General features: G+C 52.9%; 1 protein-coding gene across 4 annotated transcripts in view; it reads left to right on the top strand.

Annotated features, from left to right (window-relative positions):
• Positions 1-19,770, top strand: part of srgap3 (SLIT-ROBO Rho GTPase activating protein 3) — a 43,021-nt gene that overhangs the window by 2,620 nt on the left and 20,631 nt on the right. For 2 of the 4 annotated variants that reach the window (XR_008694664.1, XM_029151779.3), the window contains exons 1-2: positions 7,769-7,969; positions 16,162-16,357. Coding sequence is in view for 2 of the 4 variants with exons in the window: in XM_029151779.3 (XP_029007612.1) it covers positions 7,906-7,969; positions 16,162-16,357 (260 nt within the window). In the remaining 2 variants the exon portion in view is untranslated. Of the gene's footprint in view, positions 1-7,604; positions 7,970-16,161; positions 16,358-19,770 lie in introns of those variants that run through there. The other 2 variants (XM_029151783.3, XM_055508752.1) reach the window with 2 other exon arrangements.

Raw genomic sequence — 19,770 nt, 5'->3', positions numbered from 1 at the left:
GGGGACTCACCCCAGGCGAACGGCCGTGGCGGTGGCGGAGTCGAGGCGGACGGCGCCGAAGGAGGCAGCGCCATCCAATCAGCAGGCGAAGCCGAGGGCGAGGCCACCAGTCCGGCAGCCGAGACCAGGACGAGGCAGGAACCGATGCAGGTACGGCCGGAGCCGAGCCGCCAGGAACCGATGCAGGTGCGGCCGGAGCCGAGCCGCCAGGAACAGATGCAGGTGCGGCCGGAGCCGGGCCGCCAGGAACCGATGCAGGTGCGGCCGGAGCCGAGCCGCCAGGAACCGATGCAGGTGCGGCCGGAGCCGAGCCGCCAGGAACAGATGCAGGTGCGGCCGGGGCCGAGCCGCCAGGGACCGATGCCGGTGCAGCGGGAGCTGCGACGGGCGCGACCCCCTCCTGGGGGTCGACAGGAACTACGACGGGCGCGACCCCCCCCTGGAGGTCCGCCGGGACTGCGACGGGCGCGACCCCCTCCTGGGGGTCCGCCGGGACTGCGACGGGCGCGACCCCCTCCTGGGGGTCCGCCGGGACTGCGGCGGGCGCGACCCCCTCCTGGAGGTCCGCCGGGACTGCGGCTGGCGCGACCTCCTCCTGGAGGTGCGCGGGAACTGCAGCTGGCGCGACCTCCTCCTGGAGGTGCGCGGGAACTGCAGCTGGCGCGACCTCCTCCTGGAGGTGCGCGGGAACTGCAGCTGGCGCGACCTCCTCCTGGAGGTGCGCGGGAACTGCAGCTGGCGCGACCTCCTCCTGGAGGTGCGCGGGAACTGCAGCTGGCGCGACCTCCTCCTGGAGGTGCGCGGGAACTGCAGCTGGCGCGACCTCCTCCTGGAGGTGCGCGGGGACTGCAGCTGGCGCGACCTCCTCCTGGAGGTGCGCGGGAACTGCAGCTGGCGCGACCTCCTCCTGGAGGTGCGCGGGAACTGCAGCTGGCGCGACCTCCTCCTGGAGGTGCGCGGGAACTGCAGCTGGCGCGACCTCCTCCTGGGGGTGCGCGGGAACTGCAGCTGGCGCGACCTCCTCCTGGAGGTGCGCAGGGACTGCAGCTGGCGCGACCTCCTCCTGGAGGTGCGCAGGGACTGCAGCTGGCGCGACCTCCTCCTGGAGGTGCGCAGGGACTGCAGCTGGCGCGACCTCCTCCTGGAGGTGCGCAGGGACTGCAGCTGGCGCGACCTCCTCCTGGAGGTGCGCAGGGACTGCAGCTGGCGCGACCTCCTCCTGGAGGTGCGCAGGGACTGCAGCTGGCGCGACCTCCTCCTGGAGGTGCGCAGGGACTGCAGCTGGCGCGACCTCCTCCTGGAGGTGCGCAGGGACTGCAGCTGGCGCGACCTCCTCCTGGCGCGACCTCCTCCTGGAGGTGCGCAGGGACTGCAGCTGGCGCGACCTCCTCCTGGAGGTGCGCAGGGACTGCAGCTGGCGCGACCTCCTCCTGGAGGTGCGCAGGAACTGCAGCAGGCGCTGCCTCCTCCTGGAGGCCGGCGGGCGCTGCGGCTCCGAGGGTGAGAGGGACTGGAACGACCTCTCTCGGGCCGACAGGAACGGGGCCTGGGGCGACCTCTACTTGGCCTACGGGAACGCCCTCAACTTGGCCTACGGGAACGCCCTCAGCTTGGCCTACGGGAACGCCCTCAGCTTGGCCTACGGGAACGCCCTCAACTTGGCCTTCGGGAACGCCCTCAACTTGGCCTTCGGGAACGCCCTCAACTTGGCCTTCGGGAACGCCCTCAACTTGGCCTTCGGGAACGCCCTCAACTTGGCCTACAGGGACAGGAACGGCATCTACTTGGCCGACAGGAACGACCTCAACTTGGCCGACAGGAACGACCTCTACTTGGCCGACAGGAACGACCTCTACTTGGCCGACAGGAACGACCTCTACTTGGCCGACAGGAACGACCTCTACTTGGCCGACAGGAACGACCTCTACTTGGCCGACAGGAACGACCTCTACTTGGCCGACAGGAACGACCTCTACTTGGCCGACAGGAACGACCTCTACTTGGCCGACAGGAACGACCTCTACTTGGCCGACAGGAACGACCTCTACTTGGCCGACAGGAACAGGAACAGGGACTAGAACGGCCGCAACATGGCCGACAGGAACGGCCGCAACATGGCCGACAGGGACTGGAACGGCCGCAACATGGCCGACAGGGACTGGAACGGCCGCAACATGGCCGACAGGGACTGGAACGGCCGCAACATGGTCGACAGGGACTGGAACGGCCGCAACATGGCCGACAGGGACTGGAACGGCCGCAACATGGCCGACAGGGACTGGAACGGCCGCAACATGGCCGACAGGGACTGGAACGGCGTCCCCTCCGGAGCTGGCATGACAGCTTACAGCTGCCGAGCTCGACGGGGGAGACGTCGGGCCTGATTGGGCGTGCATAGCACCTGTGCGACAGGTGGTGCCCTCTGGCTGGGACAAGACCTGCGCGTGACTGGACTGAACTGGGACCGGAACGTGACTCGACTGAACTGGGGCCGGAACAGGACTCGACTGAACTGGGGCCGGAACAGGACTCGACTGAACTGGGGCCGGAACAGGACTCGACTGAACTGGGGCCGGAACAGGACTCGACTGAACTGGGGCCGGAACAGGACTCGACTGAACTGGGGCCGGAACAGGACTCGACTGAACTGGGGCCGGAACAGGACTCGACTGAACTGGGGCCGGAACAGGACTCGACTGAACTGGGGCCGGAACAGGACTCGACTGAACTGGGCTCGACTGAACTGGGCTCGACTGAACTGGGCTCGACTGAACTGGGCTCGACTGAACTGGGCTCGACTGAACTGGGCTCGACTGGACTGGGCTCGACTGGACTGGGCTCGACTGGACTGGGCTCGACTGGACTGGGCTCGACTGGACTGGACTGAAACCTGGACTGGACTCGACTGGAGCGGGGCTCGACTGAACTGGGCTCGACTGGACTGGGCTCGACTGGAGCGGGGCTCGACTGGGCTGGGCTCGACTGGACTGGGCTGAAACCTGGACTGGGCTCGACTGAACTGGGCTCGACTGGACTGGACTGAAACCTGGACTGGGCTCGACTGGACTGAAACCTGGACTGGGCTCGACTGGAGCGGGGCTCGACTGAGCTGGGCTCGACTGGACTGAGACCTGGGCTGGGCTCGACTGGACTGAGACCTGGGCTGGGCTCGACTGGACTGAGACCTGGGCTGGGCTCGACTGGGCTGAGACCTGGGCTGGGCTCGGCTGGGCTGAGACCTGGGCTGGGCTCGGCTGGGCTGAGACCTGGGCTGGGCTCGACTGGGCTGAGACCTGGGCTGGGCTCGGCTGGACTGGAGACTGAACGGGGCTCGGCTGGACTGGAGACTGAACGGGGCTCGGCTGGACTGGAGACTGAACGGGGCTCGGCTGGACTGGAGACTGGGCAGCACGCGGCTGAACTGGGGACTGGGCAGCACGCGGCTGAACTGGGGACTGGGCTAAACACGACTGAGCTGGAGACTGGGCTAAACACGACTGAGCTGGAGACTGGGCTAAACACGACTGAGCTGGAGACTGGGCTAAACACGACTGAGCTGGAGACTGGGCTAAACACGACTGAGCTGGAGACTGGGCTAAAACCGACTGAGCTGGAGACTGGGCTAAAACCGACTGAGCTGGACTGGACCTGGAGACTGGGCTAAACACGGCTGAACTGGAGACTGAGCGGCGCGCGGCTGGACTGGAGACTGAGCGGCGCGCGGCTGGACTGGAGACTGAGCGGCGCGCGGCTGGACTGAAGACTGAGCGGCGCGCGGCTGGACTGGAGACCGAGCGGCGCGCGGCTGAACTGGAGACCGAGCAGCGCGCGGCTGGACTGGAGACCGAGCAGCGCGCGGCTGGACTGGAGACTGAGCAGCGCGCGGCTGAACTGGAGACTGAGCAGCGCGCGGCTGAACTGGAGACCGAGCAGCGCGCGGCTGAACTGGAGACCGAGCAGCGCGCGGCTGAACTGGAGACTGAGCAGCGCGCGGCTGAACTGGAGACCGAGCAGCGCGCGGCTGAACTGGAGACTGAGGACCGCGTGAGAGCAGAAAATCCTCCCAGGGAAACAACCAGGGAGCTGGGCAGGTTGGTGCAGGCACGACGATCCGACGGGGCGGGGAAGAGGAAACCGAAACCATCGGCGGTGCGACCGGCGCTGGCGTGGTGCAGAGCGCGTCGCTTAACTCGTCAGACTTCGCGCACAGTCGCTCATAGAGGCGACGAACACTGGGGTGATCTAACGCGGTGTCATCGTCCTCCAGCGTCAATATCGCCACCTCCACGGCGCAGCGCTGGTCCTTCGGGTTACTAGCCCGTCGGTAATCCTCCGCGAGAATCTCGAAATAAACATGTAGGTCGCTGGGTAGCTCGGCGCAGGTAAACTCCATACTTCCGCGGGAGAGTTATACTCGCCGTAAAAAAAAACAAGGAAAAACAGTCACTGACCTGACCGGAGGCTAAGTGCTGGCTGGGTCCAAGTTTGGCCAGATTGTTCTGTCAGGAGGCGGCAATGAAAGGACCCACATGCGCAGCACGGAGGCAGGGTTATGATCAAAAGGAAGTTTATTTTCCAAAGCACGGTCAAACGGTCCAGGTCATACACGGGAGGGTTTAAAGCAGTAACAAGGGGAGCAGGCAATCTCGAGTCCAATGTCCAGGCAGGGTTCGTACACAAAGAGGCTCAGCAAAAGTACAGGCAGGGATGAGACAAACTCACGGTCAATAGCAGTCCAGGGTCAGGCGATGAAACATACATACACTCATGGAACTCGAATACGCTGATGAAACTGGGACACTGAAGAAACACAACAATCTGGCAGGGAACTAAGGACACAGGTGGTGGTTAAATACAACGGGACTCGATTACTGATGACGTGCAGGTGTGAATAATGACCGGGTGAAACAAGAACAGATGTGACGTGACATAACCCGGAAGTGAAGCTAGAACACAAAACAGAGACCGGGAGACTACCAAAATAAAACAGGAAACTGGGATCGAAAACAGAAGAGTCCTTTCAAAATAAAACCAAGAACGAAAACCTGACACTGTGCAGTTCATCGGTTTCCTATACAACACGAGCAGATCAGCTGAGATGCGTCCATCCTCTAACAGTAATTCGAGCTCTGCTGCACTAACATGCCATGTTAAAAAAACGTATGCGTATGAGGAAAGGTCCTCAGGGCAGTCGCACATGAGAAGCCCTGTGGGATTTTACCCCACTGAGACGCGTCACAGTGTTGAAGTGAAGTTAGAATAAATAATGAAAGTAAATATAAATGGAGAAGAATGTGGAGAACAGAAGGATGAGCACTTATTGCATTTCTACCTTATTGCATTTACAAACCGTGATCTGTCAGACATTTAATTATCTGACATGTTAAATATCCTCTACATGCTTGTAATTAACTTTGCATTTGTTATTATATCTGCTGCTCATCGGCCGCGATCCATTAACACACTCTGCCTTCTATTCTGCAGTATATCATAAAAGCTTTCTATTGATCACGTCTAAATTATTAATTACTGCTCTCACATGGAACATGAATCATGGGAAGAGCGATAAAGCGGCTTCTGAAACCAAAGCGCTGGCCTCACGCCCTGTAACATCAGCTGCAGGTTATCCAGCTGATGACACGTGCTGCTGCATGTCTATCCGTCTCCAAAGGCTTCATCGCGTGTGAAGACTCCGAGAGTCCCTCGGGTGCATGAGTAACATGAGTGATTGGATGAGTCCCTGCAAAGCCAAAGGAGATGCTGCATATTATCTGAACAATGCCTTAAAACCATTTATAACAACTTTGTGTGTATGTTTTATACAGATACATAAAGTGTTGTGTCTAATGAGGAAGGCAGTTATGAGGAACAGGGAAATAGTGGAAGGCAGGTGGGTCACACTGTATGAGAGTCTGCTCTCTCAGGCGAGCAGGTCACACATAGAGCAGAGCCTGTGGGCGACTTACCCACCGGCCACAGCGGTGATACATGCAAAGGCAGCGTGTTGTAATAAGACACATGGCACATGAGCAGAACACGCCCTCAGTACTGCTTTCATATCACTTTCTTATCCAGCCACAGCCCTCAAACATGCAGTCTGCACTCAGCTTACCACACAACACTCAACATTCTGAGAGAGACAGAGAGAGAGAGAGAGGGAGAGAGAGAGAGGGAGAGAGAGAGAGAGAGAAATAGAGAGAGAGAGAGAGAGAGAGAGAGAAAGAGAGAGAGGGGGGGACAGAGAGAGAGAGAGAGAGAGAGAGAGAGAAAGAGAGAGAGAGAGAGAGAGAGAAATAGAGAGAGAGAGAGAGAGAGAGAGAGAGAGAAATAGAGAGAGAGAGAAAAATAGAGAGAGAGAGAAAGAGAGAGAGGGGTTTATTTTCTCACTGTAACTGTCCAATTAGAATCTCGAGGGTGAGCAGCTAATTGTCGCACCTCATTTGCTGAATGTATCCACGTCACATCGTCTCCTAACTGGTTACTGGAACTCCGGAACCTCCAGAATTCCTGACCTTCCTCAACCCTCAGGTGAAACGCAATCGGCCTCTACTTTGTGACACCGTCCGGGTTTGTGACACTTTTAGGAAATCGACCGTCTGCGACATCCTGAAGCGAGAATAGCTGGTGACAGACAGAAAACCACACCGTGTCTGGTTCAAAAAGCAGCTTGAACACGAAACGGTCAGACACGCGTCAGAAAAACGTTGGCTCAGACAACATGGATCAGGGATTAATATACACATGTTTGAACTCATACTGCAGTCACACACTATATATCAATGTATAATATAACACTGCTGCTGTCACATTTGTCTTTGTCACCATCAGCCACGCGAACAAGGTGTGAAATACTGCAGAGATGCAACGTGGCTTGAAGATGCGTGTGTGTGTGTGTGTGTGTGTGTGTGTGTGTGTGTGTGTGTGTGTGTGTGTGTGTGTGTGTGTGTGTGTGTGTGTGTGTGTGTGTGTGTGAGCATGTTCGCACTGATGCACTGGCGACGCTGCAGGTCGCGTTCACGCTGGGCGTGTGTCGGAGCAGCATGTCGGGAGATTATCTCTCGCAGCCTCTGCTGCGATGTGTCACTCCTTCTAAACAGTAGCTATGGAGATCAAGATGTGAGGTTTCCATGGCGATTAAGTTCTGGTTGCTCGTGTTTTACCTGCTGAGAAATGAACATGTGTTAGGAGTGAACAGCAGGTGTATGTGATGATAATGATGATGATGATGATGATGGTAATGATGATAATGATGATAATGATGAAAATATGACCACTGCTACAGCTATAGTAACTTTCGGTTGCATTAAGTACATTTAGGTGTGTGAGGCCGTATGTGGTAAGGAGGGGGAGGGAAAGGAGGAGGGGTGCTTGACAATACGAGGAGGCTCACGTGACCGTCTTTTAAATTCCTGTTTCCCTGCAGCGCAATTTGTCAGAGTCCGGACCCGTCCGCCTTCCTCGCCGCTCGCACGTCCGCGCGCCCGTTCATCGCGAACCCACAACCTGGAAGCCTTCAAGCCTCCGCTCCTCTGCTCTCATGATGCTGTGGTCGTAGCGTGAGCCTCGCTCGCCCCTTTTCTTTCCGCCCGTGAGTCGACTGGTGCCGCGGGGACGGTCTCGCGGCTCCTCCGCCACATAAAGACCCATCCGGGGAGAGGCAAGAATGCAGCGTCGGGGTGTCGCTCCAGCGGTGGCTTCGCTGCACTGATCCCCACGGTGCGGCGCTTCAACCGGCCGGACTGCGAGAATACACGGCGCGTTTCACGCTTTTGTTCTCCTCGACGCGCAGAAGAAAAGAACGGAGGAAGACGGAGCAAAGCGCCGCAACGCCACAAGTCGGGGATCGTCGCCGCACAACCGGGAGAGCCCTCCGCCGACACGACCTCCCCCAGAACCGGAGGAACCATGTCTTCCACCAAGATGAAGAAGGACAAGGAGATCATAGCGGACTATGAGACCCAAGTGAAAGGTGAGAGCCGGACGCCCGGGTCCAGTCGCTCAGCGCGCGCCCCGCCGCCCCGCGTGTTCTGGCGTCTGTGTTTAACGCACCAACACCCGCTTTTACGCGGTTTCACCTATTCCCCTATAATCTGCGGAACCGCGGAGCGCCTCAGGTGATGAACGGTAATCGCGCGCGTCAGGGACACCGTGTTTCTCCACGGGCTTCCGCGCGCTGAGGTTCCCAGCTCCGCGTTTGTTGCTGGGTAAAATGGTCTCGCTTGTCAAACAGAGGGCAGCGTTATGCGCCTCTTTCCTGGCACCCCGTCAGCGCTTCACCTGTTATTCGTCCTGCTGGAAGCGAGGGGCAGGTATTTGGGAAGTGCAGACTTGTCGCGCGTCGCGGCCCGCGTCCGTCGATGTTCGGTGTATTTGGGTTTGCGGAGACGAGGTGTCAGCAGCTCTCACCCGGATAAAACAAAGGTCTGCTCTGCCTCACCCACGCTGCAGCTACAGCTCTTCACCCACTAACCGTCATACGCTCAGAACCGCTTGATGGATGATCTGGGTTTTTCAGAACCTTCCCGTCATTTACACCTTGACTTACATCCGTGCTCAGCTCAGGAAACTGCGTTAGAGGCAAAGGGAGGAGATGATAAGTGTTAAATAACACATGCAGGCAGTGGTTAAAGGGCGGCTTAAGCAACACAGACCATGCAAATAAACAGTCACCAGATACTTTAAGTGACAGTTTGTTCTGCTGTGTAGTGTAAAATTAAGGGGTTTGTACACACAAACAACGAGTGCATTGGTCCAGAGCTGAGATTTCCTCAAGTGGAGCCCGGGCTCAGCCTCCAGCTTCTGGACCTACTATTGCTTTCACACTGGGTGGTGTCGCTAGTGTTACATCTCAGGAGCTTCAGCTGCTCACGTCTCCAGTCCCGGGCGAGTCTGGACCTTTGGTGTGATATTGGGTTTGTAGGGCTGCTCCACATTCCTCCTCACTGTCTTTATGGATCGGCTTCTGGTTTTGCCAGATGCTGTGGTCGCAGTTGGTCGTCGAGGCGAACGTGGCTTCTCTCATCCTGCAGCTCCATCCATTTCTCTCCAGGCCATTTTTTGGTGGATCAATTATTCAGCTTCTCTCCCACTCCATCATGGGAGAATTGCTGTTGTTCCACGGATCGGGGCCCCGTCGGCCGCCTTCTTCCTTTGCATTAGACGGAGCTCTTGAGGCGCATGTTAATTTATGCTGCTCGATTCTCATTCACAGCTGGCGCGTTTCATAGCCTGCAGACACCGAGGGCCCCGCTCCTGACATGGGCCACCTCACAACAATGGCAGGGCTGCGGCTCCAACCAGCCGCTGACTGAGCCGTAATGAAATTCAGTTTGGGAATTGCACCTGTCCCATTCTGAGTTATTGCTCTCCGGTTAATGCGCGCGCGGCAGAAGCATCCGCGTGTCATTCACTGGGTCGTAACACGATCACACGGCCGCTTTATTAGTCGAGACGGGCGAACACATCGTGTGCCTTTTTTGCAGTAGTTCAGCATCAAAGAAAACAACAAGTAGAGCATAAAATCTGGATTTCTTTTGAAGGAAACATTTCATCACATAAAATATGATTCTTCCCGACTCTATGAATTCTTGACGACCCCTGACTCCGCCTCCCGGGGCCGAGGTCACCGGACGACCCCGAGGGACTGCTCGTTTGTTTTGTCAATCGCTCAGCTGGCAGATCCGGCATTAGCATGTGAATGGGGAGGGCTCATAGATGGGCCGAGGAGCTGCCGCCGCTTTGGAGCAGAGGATCTGAGTAGACAACGCGGGAAGGCAGTGGTCACAAGTTAACAAGCTGGGTGGGTTGGTGAAACCAGGCCGCAGCTAAAGGATGAGGTCCAGAAAAACAAAAGGGAAGTGATGGTGACGGGGCGCACGCACGGTGCGAGGCTGGGGAAGCCGTTCAAGCACTTCAGCGTCACACAGGAGAGCAGACAGGGTGGTGACCGCCATTCAGAGGGCTTCATTGCTATTAAATTGGTCCTGTGTTCATGTGTCTTTGTTGTACTGTACTTTAGGGACAGCAGGTTGTGTTGGCTGCGCGCCCTGAGTCCTCGTCTGCAGTGAATCACAGGCTCCCTGCACTTGGACTGCAGCACAGCTCTACCTAAGCCCTGTTTTCTGGCACACTGTGGCCTTAGTGACTGAGTTATTGCTGCGGTGTTTGAAACAGGAGTATTTTTAGCGTATTCAAAGCCATATTTGACGTTTAACTGAACTCCGAGCACGTCTTTTGCATAGAGCTCGTGGCCTGGACTGGTAGTCGAGCCGTGGATGAAGCCGCCGTGCGAGGCAGACGCGACCACACTGACAGCAGCACACCCACACACAAAGTCAGAGCGACACACACAAAGTCAGAGCAACACACACCAACGAGTGGCACTGTGCTGTGGAGGAAGTTGAGTTCTCATCATCTGATGGAAATTACACAATGCTCCGAGTGCTTTCATAATTTATCTCCCAGGCTGAAAACAACTGCTCTGATCAGAGAAATGAATGCAGACAGCTGCTCGCGGACATTTTTCTCTCTCTCACACACACACACACACACACACACACACACACACACACACACACACACACACACACACACACACACACACACACACACACACACGCTTTGCATCTTAAAAACACTTAAAACACCGCTTGCAACACGTCAGTTTAATCTCAACAACGGCCTGTGTGGTCACAAACCCACTTCTGAAGACCTGCATGAGAATAAATCAACAGGTAATTCTGTTTCTTACAGACCTATGCTTCTAAAATGCTGACATGCTACTGAGAATAATTCCAGGCCCACAAGTGCGTGTAAGGAGCTCCACCTGCAGTACCGGTTCTGATGTGTAACCGAAACCGGTGGCTTTGCTCAGCTGACGTTGGTCATTCAAATGTCAGCGTTGAGCGTGATCACCTGCTGGTCAGCATGCGTCCAATGACTTGGAGAAGCGTTGAAGACATGGGCGCGCTGACTCACTTCAGCTGCCAACTTGTTTAGCAAACTGGCCGCTGACTGAGAGGACGCTGGCAATAAACACATGAGCCCCGGTCCAATGGATTCTGGGCTTCATCATGTGTTTGTGGTGTGTCACAGAGAATCTTAAATGAAACACGTTCAGCCGCTCCATTACTTTCTACCTTTGGGGTTTTATTAAGAAAACAGGCTTTTGACAGTTTATGTTAAGAGCAAAACCTGAATGCTTCAACATTAACATTCTTTAACAAAACCAGGCCACTGTCATGAAACGGACGAACAACCCACCAGTGTCTGAAACGATGCCAGTGCCAACACTTCCTCCAACTTGTCTCGATGCAGCAGCCTCTTGATAAATCAAGTCTGCTCTCTGTTCCGCAGCGACCGGAGATAATCGGCCTTTCACGAGGCGACCGATCCGCCAGGCATCAATTATCATTTAACACACAGTAGCTGCATTAGGTTGCATTCGTCAGCTACAGTAAACAAAGACACGTTTGGTGATTTAGTGCGAGGCAGGGCCTGATTTCGCCTTTATTCCATTCATTTGTTGCTGAAAGAGGGTTAATGGGCGCTCTCTGGGGCTTTAGACACCCTGATTGTAATGTGAGTCTAATAATACGCTTCTAATACCTGATTCATGGGACAAAAGTTGAATTGTCTGCATGCATTCAGTAGGTCAGTTACTTTGGCATCTCTAACTTTTTTCGTGGTACCTACTGTGCAGTAGATCTTCACTCCATGCCTGTGTGTATAAATATAGTTATTTAAATAAAAACAGGAATTTCAGTCTAGGTCCATGTTTCAACATGTTTCCAAAAAGTGACCGCTGCCTGGTAAACACGGCGAGACGCGGAAATAAACTGCTGACCGACAGAAAAACGGGCCACTTCTGCAAAAAGAGGCGTCACCAACGATCTAATTAGGAAACTTATTATACAGCGTAGGCTCGGGACCTGCTAGATTAACTTTATTATGCACCGGTGAAGCCCGTGTCCCACAGTAGACTTCAGATAATTGAGGAGTGCACCTATTTGCGGCTCACAGATCCCCCCCACCCGGTAGAAATAGAACCGTATGTGGCACATGCTCATTACTGTAGTTATTAAGAGAACAAACTGTACAATTCAGCTTTTGAATTGTTTATTATAGGGCAGCTGGTAATCATTTTCGTCAGCAGACTTCCTTCAGCAGTTTTCTTTCGCAACTGATGTGCTGTAATTCGACAGGATCTGTTTTTTCAGAAGCGCGTATTGTTTTACATAAACTCAGTCATTGATTGCCAAGTGTCCTGATGTATCACAGAATGCATTTTAATTTAGCACAGTAATGGGTTTTACTGCTTTGCTGCTCTGACTCTGACCTGTTTAGCTTCCTATACAGCGTCTCATTTCATACAATGTGCACGTGCCTCCTCGCTCACTGCTGCCACCTTTCCACAGCAGATCAGACCTCTCCTCCAATAAGCTGCTCCCCAGGGAGCGGTGCACGCCCTTGTTGCCATGGCGATACATCTCAGCCTGGCCCTGCAGTACTGGATCCTGCATACAGCCGAAGATGGCTAGCTAGAGGGAAGGGCGTGTGTCCAGTTGTAGCTCGTGCTGGGGATTCATGGAAACATCACACTCATGTAACAGCCTGACATGGTGACGATGCCGACACCAGAGAGGAAATCAATGTGAGGGAGCAGAGTGGAGGCTGCTGTTATCCCTGCTTGCACTGACGAGCAGAGAACAATCAGAAAGAGCCTTTCATGTGCATTTTTACTTTCTTTGCTTTGAGGTAAAGTTCACCTCTACTCGCCGCTGACATCTTATTTTTGCTGTCATAGTCCAATCTAATGAGGGTCAAAGGAGACCCTGCTCTGGCAACAGCATGGCCGCTTGAATCCAACATGAAAACAATCATTAGAGGATTAATGGAAGAACAGAGAAGTGAAGGGATTAGTTCCACAATGCGGACCTGTATTATAAGTCCAGTGGTCTTGGATAAGGGTGGTGTGTATCCTTTTTGCGGTGCAGAGCCCAGATATTGCAGAGCCGAATTAGAGATTAGATTGGTGAATCATGGCTCTGGAGCTTTTCTCTGGTGTGTGTTACTGTTTGAGAGTGTGAGTCCTTTTGAACGTCCAAGGATGCTATTTTGAAAGTACAGTAGGTGAATATTTCTCAAACTGCTTAGAATTTCAAACGCACAGCATTTAGCGCTTCGATACGATGCTACGTGTCATCACTGAAGCCCTTCAGTGAGCAGAGTTGCCGCTATGTGAGACAATAGCTCAGCGGTGCCGTCCTGCAGTTTAACGATCCATGGCGCTCCTGAGGCGGCTGCCTGGCTCTCCACAGCCTGTCATCCCTCAGGATGCTCTGCAGAAAATCCCTTTTATTCACTGCACTCCACTTTTCATTGCGCCAAGACTTCGCGGACTCCTCAGAAACAGCAGACTTGCAATAAAAGTGCTGCACCAGTGCATCACCACCGGTGTCCTGGTTTAGCCTTTTGTTTAGAAGCCCAAAATTCAGTCAATGCAAACGTCTTGTCTGAAATGGAATCAGACTTTCTAGGCCGCCCCCCGTGAAGGGAATCCTCTGGGATCCTCACTGCTCTGTGCTCACAGCTGACGATACAGGATATTGTCCGAGGGTCAAAGTTCACTCATCTCCAACATCCTACTATTGTTTCCACACGTTTTCCTGTTCTGTGAGGGGCCAAGTGTTCGCTGACATCAAATCCTGTCTCTAAATTACATAGGAGCAATGTTGGTGTAGGGCAGGTGTCCACTAGAAAGGGAAAGACTAATGATGATGATGTACAGCGCTCGAGGTCATACAAATATTGTATATTTCCTGTACTCTGCTGCGTCGACCCTCTAATGTTAGATAATCAAAAAAGCATTAATATGAAATGAATTTAACTAAATATAAAAATCTGATAAACACATTTAAGCCGAAAGGCAGTGACCGTCATGTTGTATTTGTTATTATATGTATATATATGTTGTATCTGTCGACTCCAAAGCAGTTCAGGGTCCAGTTTTAATTAGTTGCTGTTATGAACAGTTTTAAAGGCTCCAAGTGATGATTGTCTCCTTCAAACAAGTGACAAACTGTTTCATGGGTTTCAGCTGCTCCAGTCTCAGTGTTTCTGTCTCCATAACCCCGTCCTCCCCTCTCTTCCCTTACAAAGCAGATGGCTCCCTCCCTAAATAGAAACACACCCAGGCAACACGCAGGACAACGGATAACAACCGTGTGCACAATCAGACACCAGCATCAAAGCTTGGACTTCTTTTTGATGCAGTATAAATGTGTTTTTGCTCAGTGCTGGTGCTGTTTGCTTATCTCAGACCCCAGTGAGGTGGCGTGATCAAAATCACAGCCAGCTTCCAGTCATCCCATGCTTTAATAACTCAAATACCCAAATAAAGCGACAGCCAGAAGTAATTTCTGCATTTCATGCCATTTTAATAGTTTTTCTTAAAGCATCCAGTCTACATATGTTAAATAACTAATAAGGCTTTTTATGTTGAATAATCAGTGGTAATGATGCATTTGAGCTGTTGTACATGTCTAGTTTTAAAACCACGGAATCCAGAGCAGCTAAGCTGAAAGTGGGGCATCCATGTTTACAGAGAAATGTGTGGGTTCAAAGTGACGGGTGGGGTGTCGTTCAAGAGCCTTTATAATGAGGTTATATGTGCATATTCAGTGTGTGCAGTAACATACTGTAAAATAATGTGAAACATCAGCAACCATTCTGTAGTTGATCTCACTACACTGTAAAGTTCTGAATATTAGAATGAATTCTTCATATAAGTGGTTTAAGTACAGTGAGGAGGACTTGTTTTGCTTGTGTTTGAGCTCCTTGACTGCACATGGACATTCACAGCGAGAGCTTCAGTGAATGAAGCCTCTCAGACCTGGGAATGCTCAGGGAATAATTTTTCAATTGCTCGTGGTTTCTCCGAGGGAAGGGCACACTTCTGGTGTGCGTGACCTATTTTTTCCCAGCTCATTTGTCAAACTTGGAGCTGCAGCTGGTGGTTCAGAGCTCCCTTTCTGTGGAGTGAGTGTTTTCAGACGTTCTCTCCTCCTTGTCGCTCGTGCACGTCCGTGTCGCGCTTTCCCGGGGCGCTTCTATTGGATTCCCTGGCAAAAAAAAGAAAAAAAAAAAACTTGTTGCAAACACAAAACATCGCTGCTTGTTTGGGAAGGCAACACATTCCTGTCGTGATTGATGTAGCAAAGTGGTATTTTTTTCCCCTGAGCTCCCACTAAAAACCGAGCTTCAGGTCCCTGGGTGGAGGGGAGGGGGGGGGGGGGGGGGCAGCGGTCAACCACAGAGTGAAGCATGCCGCTCCAGGCTGAGGCCCGGCGGCACGACATCACGGGGGGAAAGGAGGCTTCCCCATCAGTCACACTCTACATACATGCATGTGGAGGGCCTGGCTGACCAAATAACACCCTCCAGAGCAGGAACACACAGTGTGTGTCAGTGCTGTGGTTTCAGTCAGTAGTCGGTCTGCTTCAGTGGCTCTGATGCACGGTTTAGTGCTTGCAGTGGCTGCTGTTTTAACTGTAGGCTAGAACTTGACTTAAAGACAAATACAAATATACAAGTGGCCTAAAAGCTCAAATGATCTGACCAATTATAACAAATCCTAGTTTATTGGAAAGGTTTTTGTTTCTTCATAACGATCACAAGGCAAATTCTCAAGAACCCACTTCTGCTTGTGCTGTAATCTTAAATGGCTGTCGCTGAATTCCTGATTTGACTCAAATCAAGGAAGGAACTCATGACCCTGTCTGACTGAGTCAACAAGCCTGCTGCTGATGACAGCACCACAAAGAGGAATCGAGTTTCTCTGCCGGGTTCTCACCGGCTTCAGGGACCTGCAGTCGGCCCGGCAGCGTCGGGTTCCTCTAAAGACGGATCGGTACAGCGCTGTTTGTTCCCCAAAGGGGATGTTTAGCTTCTCATTAGAACCGTTTGATCTCGCTGCTTGTGTTGAACACTGAAAGGTCACACACACAGGTCACTGCACAGAAAATCTACTAGTCCTCAGTGCCAGCCAACCAGAACCAGATACACTAGGATAGAATTTGCATATATGTGTGGATATATTTATATTATATTATAATTGGCATGGCTTCATATAATCCAAATCTTTTTCCTTTCATTGTACAGAGATCCGAAACCAGCTGGTGGAGCAGTTCAAATGCTTGGAGCAGCAGTCCGAGTCTCGGATCCAGCTGCTGCAGGACCTGCAGGAGTTTTTCCGGCGCAAAGCGGAGATCGAACTGGAATATTCCCGCAGCCTGGAGAAACTGGCCGAGAGGTTCTCCTCCAAGATCCGCAGCTCCAGAGAACACCAGCAGTTCAAGTGAGCGTCCCTGCCTGCAGACGCTGCATGTCGCCAACATTTGTCCCATTTTAATGCTATTGTAGCGTTTGCTGCTTTAATGCATTTTATTAGCGTTTGCTGTTTGGCTAAAGCTGCTGTCACTTTGTGCTCACTTGTTTGTTAACTAAACCAGACACTGTATTTCACTCCTATTACTGACTAACAAGAATGAATGGGCTTGTTTAAAGTATTAAACTCCATACACCGTAATGCACCAGAACCACACTGGGGTTATAGAATTGCACTTATACCAAAGGTAGCAGCCCGTAGCATCTGGACCTCATTAGGTTTCCTACGATGTATTAAAGAAGCTCAAGCAGGTCCAGGCGTCACTCAGAGCTTCTAGGGTAACACACAGCTAACAGCTATCTGTTCATGAGTCACTCTTTTTCCGTTCAGTCCTGTTTTCATGCCATCTGATAACCCCTCAAGTAAGAGAGGCCGGTCGCTCACCCACAGTCTTGACACATTCTGAGCCGCAAGTCTGGAAGCAGTGAAACGCACACTGATGAAGAAAAAAAGCGGCACCACGTGCACAGAGAGCACCGCTGACACATTGGTACACGACTCACGCAGGGCATGAAATGAAGCCCGGCTGCTGCCAAAGCGCCGCACCTCGGGCGAGCGGGCCGGTCCGGCGTGTGAAACGGGAGCCCCGGCCCAGCTGTGATCTGGCAGCAGGTCTCAGGCAAGAGTTTCCACGCGCGTATGTGCAGCCTGGGCCCCGGTCTGATTCTGAGTCAAATGAAAGCATGAAAGCGCTTTTCAGACATTCAGAAATGATTCTGTCCTATTTCTAGCCTGAAATGTGTGAAGAGAGTGGCTCACTAATGTGTTGCATGAATACGTAGTCTCACGTGTTCACAAATGAAAAATAAAAACCCTGTAGATTAGTTAAAGATGGAAATGGAAAAGATGAATGGAAGAAAAGATGGAAAATAAGGATAGAGTAAGTGACGCTATTACAGATAACATGGCAGGAGACAGCTTGAGAAGCAGATGCTTCACATCATAGTGTGTGTGTGCACGTGCCTTGGATGAGGATTTGACAGCATAACTAAGTACAGCTGCATTAAAAGCATGTGCTTCACTTTGGCAAAGAGCTGATGGGAGACAGTTGCTGCTGTTTCTGCTGCTGGTTTAACCTTTAAACAGGCCATCTAATCTGCACATTTGAAACAGGTGTTAGTTCGAGCGACTAAGGTCATGAGGTCTAATTCTATTCCAGTGCCGTGCAGCGTCTCGGTGTAGTGTCTTCGTGAAGCCCACACACGCTCAGATAGAGTCCAGTGGTCCCAAATAAACAGCAGTGACATGTGTTACTCAGACCCCCGGACCCTCTGCGTTTCGGCCCAGCAGAGGCTGGTGACCACTCGCTCCTCCCTCCTGTTCATGCAACTAAGACCAAGCGGGAGCTGAGTCGCCCCGACCCGGACCCGGTTCCTGGATCGCGGCCTGCAGACCGCTGGCTGAACCCGGTCGGCGCAGACCCGTGGAGCGGGCTGCGTGCCGCTGTGATTTACAGCCACTGCAGCTCCACCGCAGCGACGCGAGCACCCGTTCCTCCGACCCGCTCCACTTCGCCTTCACCACAGGAAGAAGAGGCGCTGAACGGCTGCCGGGCCGCTCCACGCTGCTGCAGCTGACGCCGGTAGAAGGATGCAGGGCCGGACCGTACGTTTGAGGGGATATCAGGACTGGGCTTCTTAATGGAGCCCATTAAATCCACATAGAATAGATCCACACCATTTGTCAAAGCAGACATATTCAGATGTGACATAGCACAACTACTAAGGTAGCTCATGCAATAATGATGTGGAGGAGAACGTGTCCTGGTGAGATAAGACGGGGCTTGTAGTAGTGTTTAACAGGCCTCAGTGTGTGTGTGTGCAGCTCAGAGGAGGCTGTTCCTCCTCCCAGAGCCAGGCAAAGGGGAAAAAGGCTAGTTTGTTTGAACACAGCACTCAGTCGCGCCCTATTCCCGGCAGGTTACGGTTAGGATGCGACAGATAATCTAACGCGGCGCGTTGTGAATTCTTGAAAACACGCTCCTCTTCTTCCTCGTTGGTTTCCGCTGGTGAGCGGGCGGGAGGCGTGGAGGGGATTAGGAGCCTCCACGGAGCCCAGTCGTGCTCTGATAAACACACTCACACACACTTCTGGAAACCCTGGATCTGACCCATCGGATCAGCTTGGGTCGATTAGACGTTGGCTTGGTGTCCGTTTACCATCAGCTCATCCGCGAATCGAAGGACTCGTCCAACAGAATAATGTCGGGTGTCGTAGGACGCCAGGAAGCCGCACGTCCCTCCTCCTTCCTTCTTCCTCCTCCGGAGACTCTCGGAGCGCGTTCGGCTTCTGCATGTTAATGATTTCCTGAGCATCAATACAGAGCAGGGAGCTGCTGAAAAGCCAGCGCGTGAAGCCTTCTCCAGTATATTAACCGATCCCGACAATTACCACGGGCGAGTGGAATAGAGCGGAAACGCTGAACTGTGCAGTAGATGGTGTCTGTATCAGGGCAGGAAAGAGAATCAGGCATAAAAAGATAATAGTATCAGGTATGAGCTATCGGTTCATTGCTTCCATTGTCATGACATGTTGTACAAACAGTCTCGGCTCCCAAAGAATTTAATCTTTTGTTATGTTTCCGATTGAAACGTCTCACTAACTCCTGGCTGTGCTGACGTTTTGTGGCGTGATCCTTGACGATCGTCTGGTTTGATTTTCCATTTTACTTTCATCGCCTCGGGCTTTTACAACTACCAGCATCCCCGCGCACCTCGTCTGTCACCCGCTAATTAGCGCAATTATTAGCATTGTGATGCTCGCGATGGAAGCCGGGAGTGATTTCATCTTTTGGATGGCTTCTGATGCGTCTTCAGATATGAAGATCAAAGCCGGATCCCGCTCCTTTGAATCGTCTGTCGGTCAAAGGGAGCATTTATTGCTCTAAAATAAAAAAGTGCGGGAGAGGCACCAGTGCCAGAGGATGCCGTCGACCGCGTTTGAGCAGGAAGCTGGAGTGGATAAAAGGCTGCTGGAAAACTGGTGGCTGCTTGTGCTGAATGATGTGGAGAAACATCTCTGGCCACTTCTGGGGATTAGTGGGTGGGGAGTGGAGGTGCTTGTCCCCTAAACCTCTCCGCCACAGACAGCAATTATTCACAGAGGAGCGGTGTCTCTCACAGGCAGATGGGTCGGTCGAGCAGCACCGCTGCAGAATGAGGAACAGTGAGCGAGTCCTTGTTGGGAGGAAACCCTCAGTCCTGCTGCATCTTCTGTCAAATCCCCCTGACACCGTGTTTTTATTACATTATTAGTGGACAGCTGACGTTGATTGACGTCTGGATTTTCATCATTATTACAAAGCAATTGACTCCCATTACGGG

Source organism: Betta splendens, chromosome 5 (assembly GCF_900634795.4).
Source record: "Betta splendens chromosome 5, fBetSpl5.4, whole genome shotgun sequence".
NCBI classification, from domain to species: Eukaryota; Metazoa; Chordata; class Actinopteri; order Anabantiformes; family Osphronemidae; genus Betta; species Betta splendens.
This window is presented reverse-complemented; position numbering and strand designations above follow the sequence as displayed.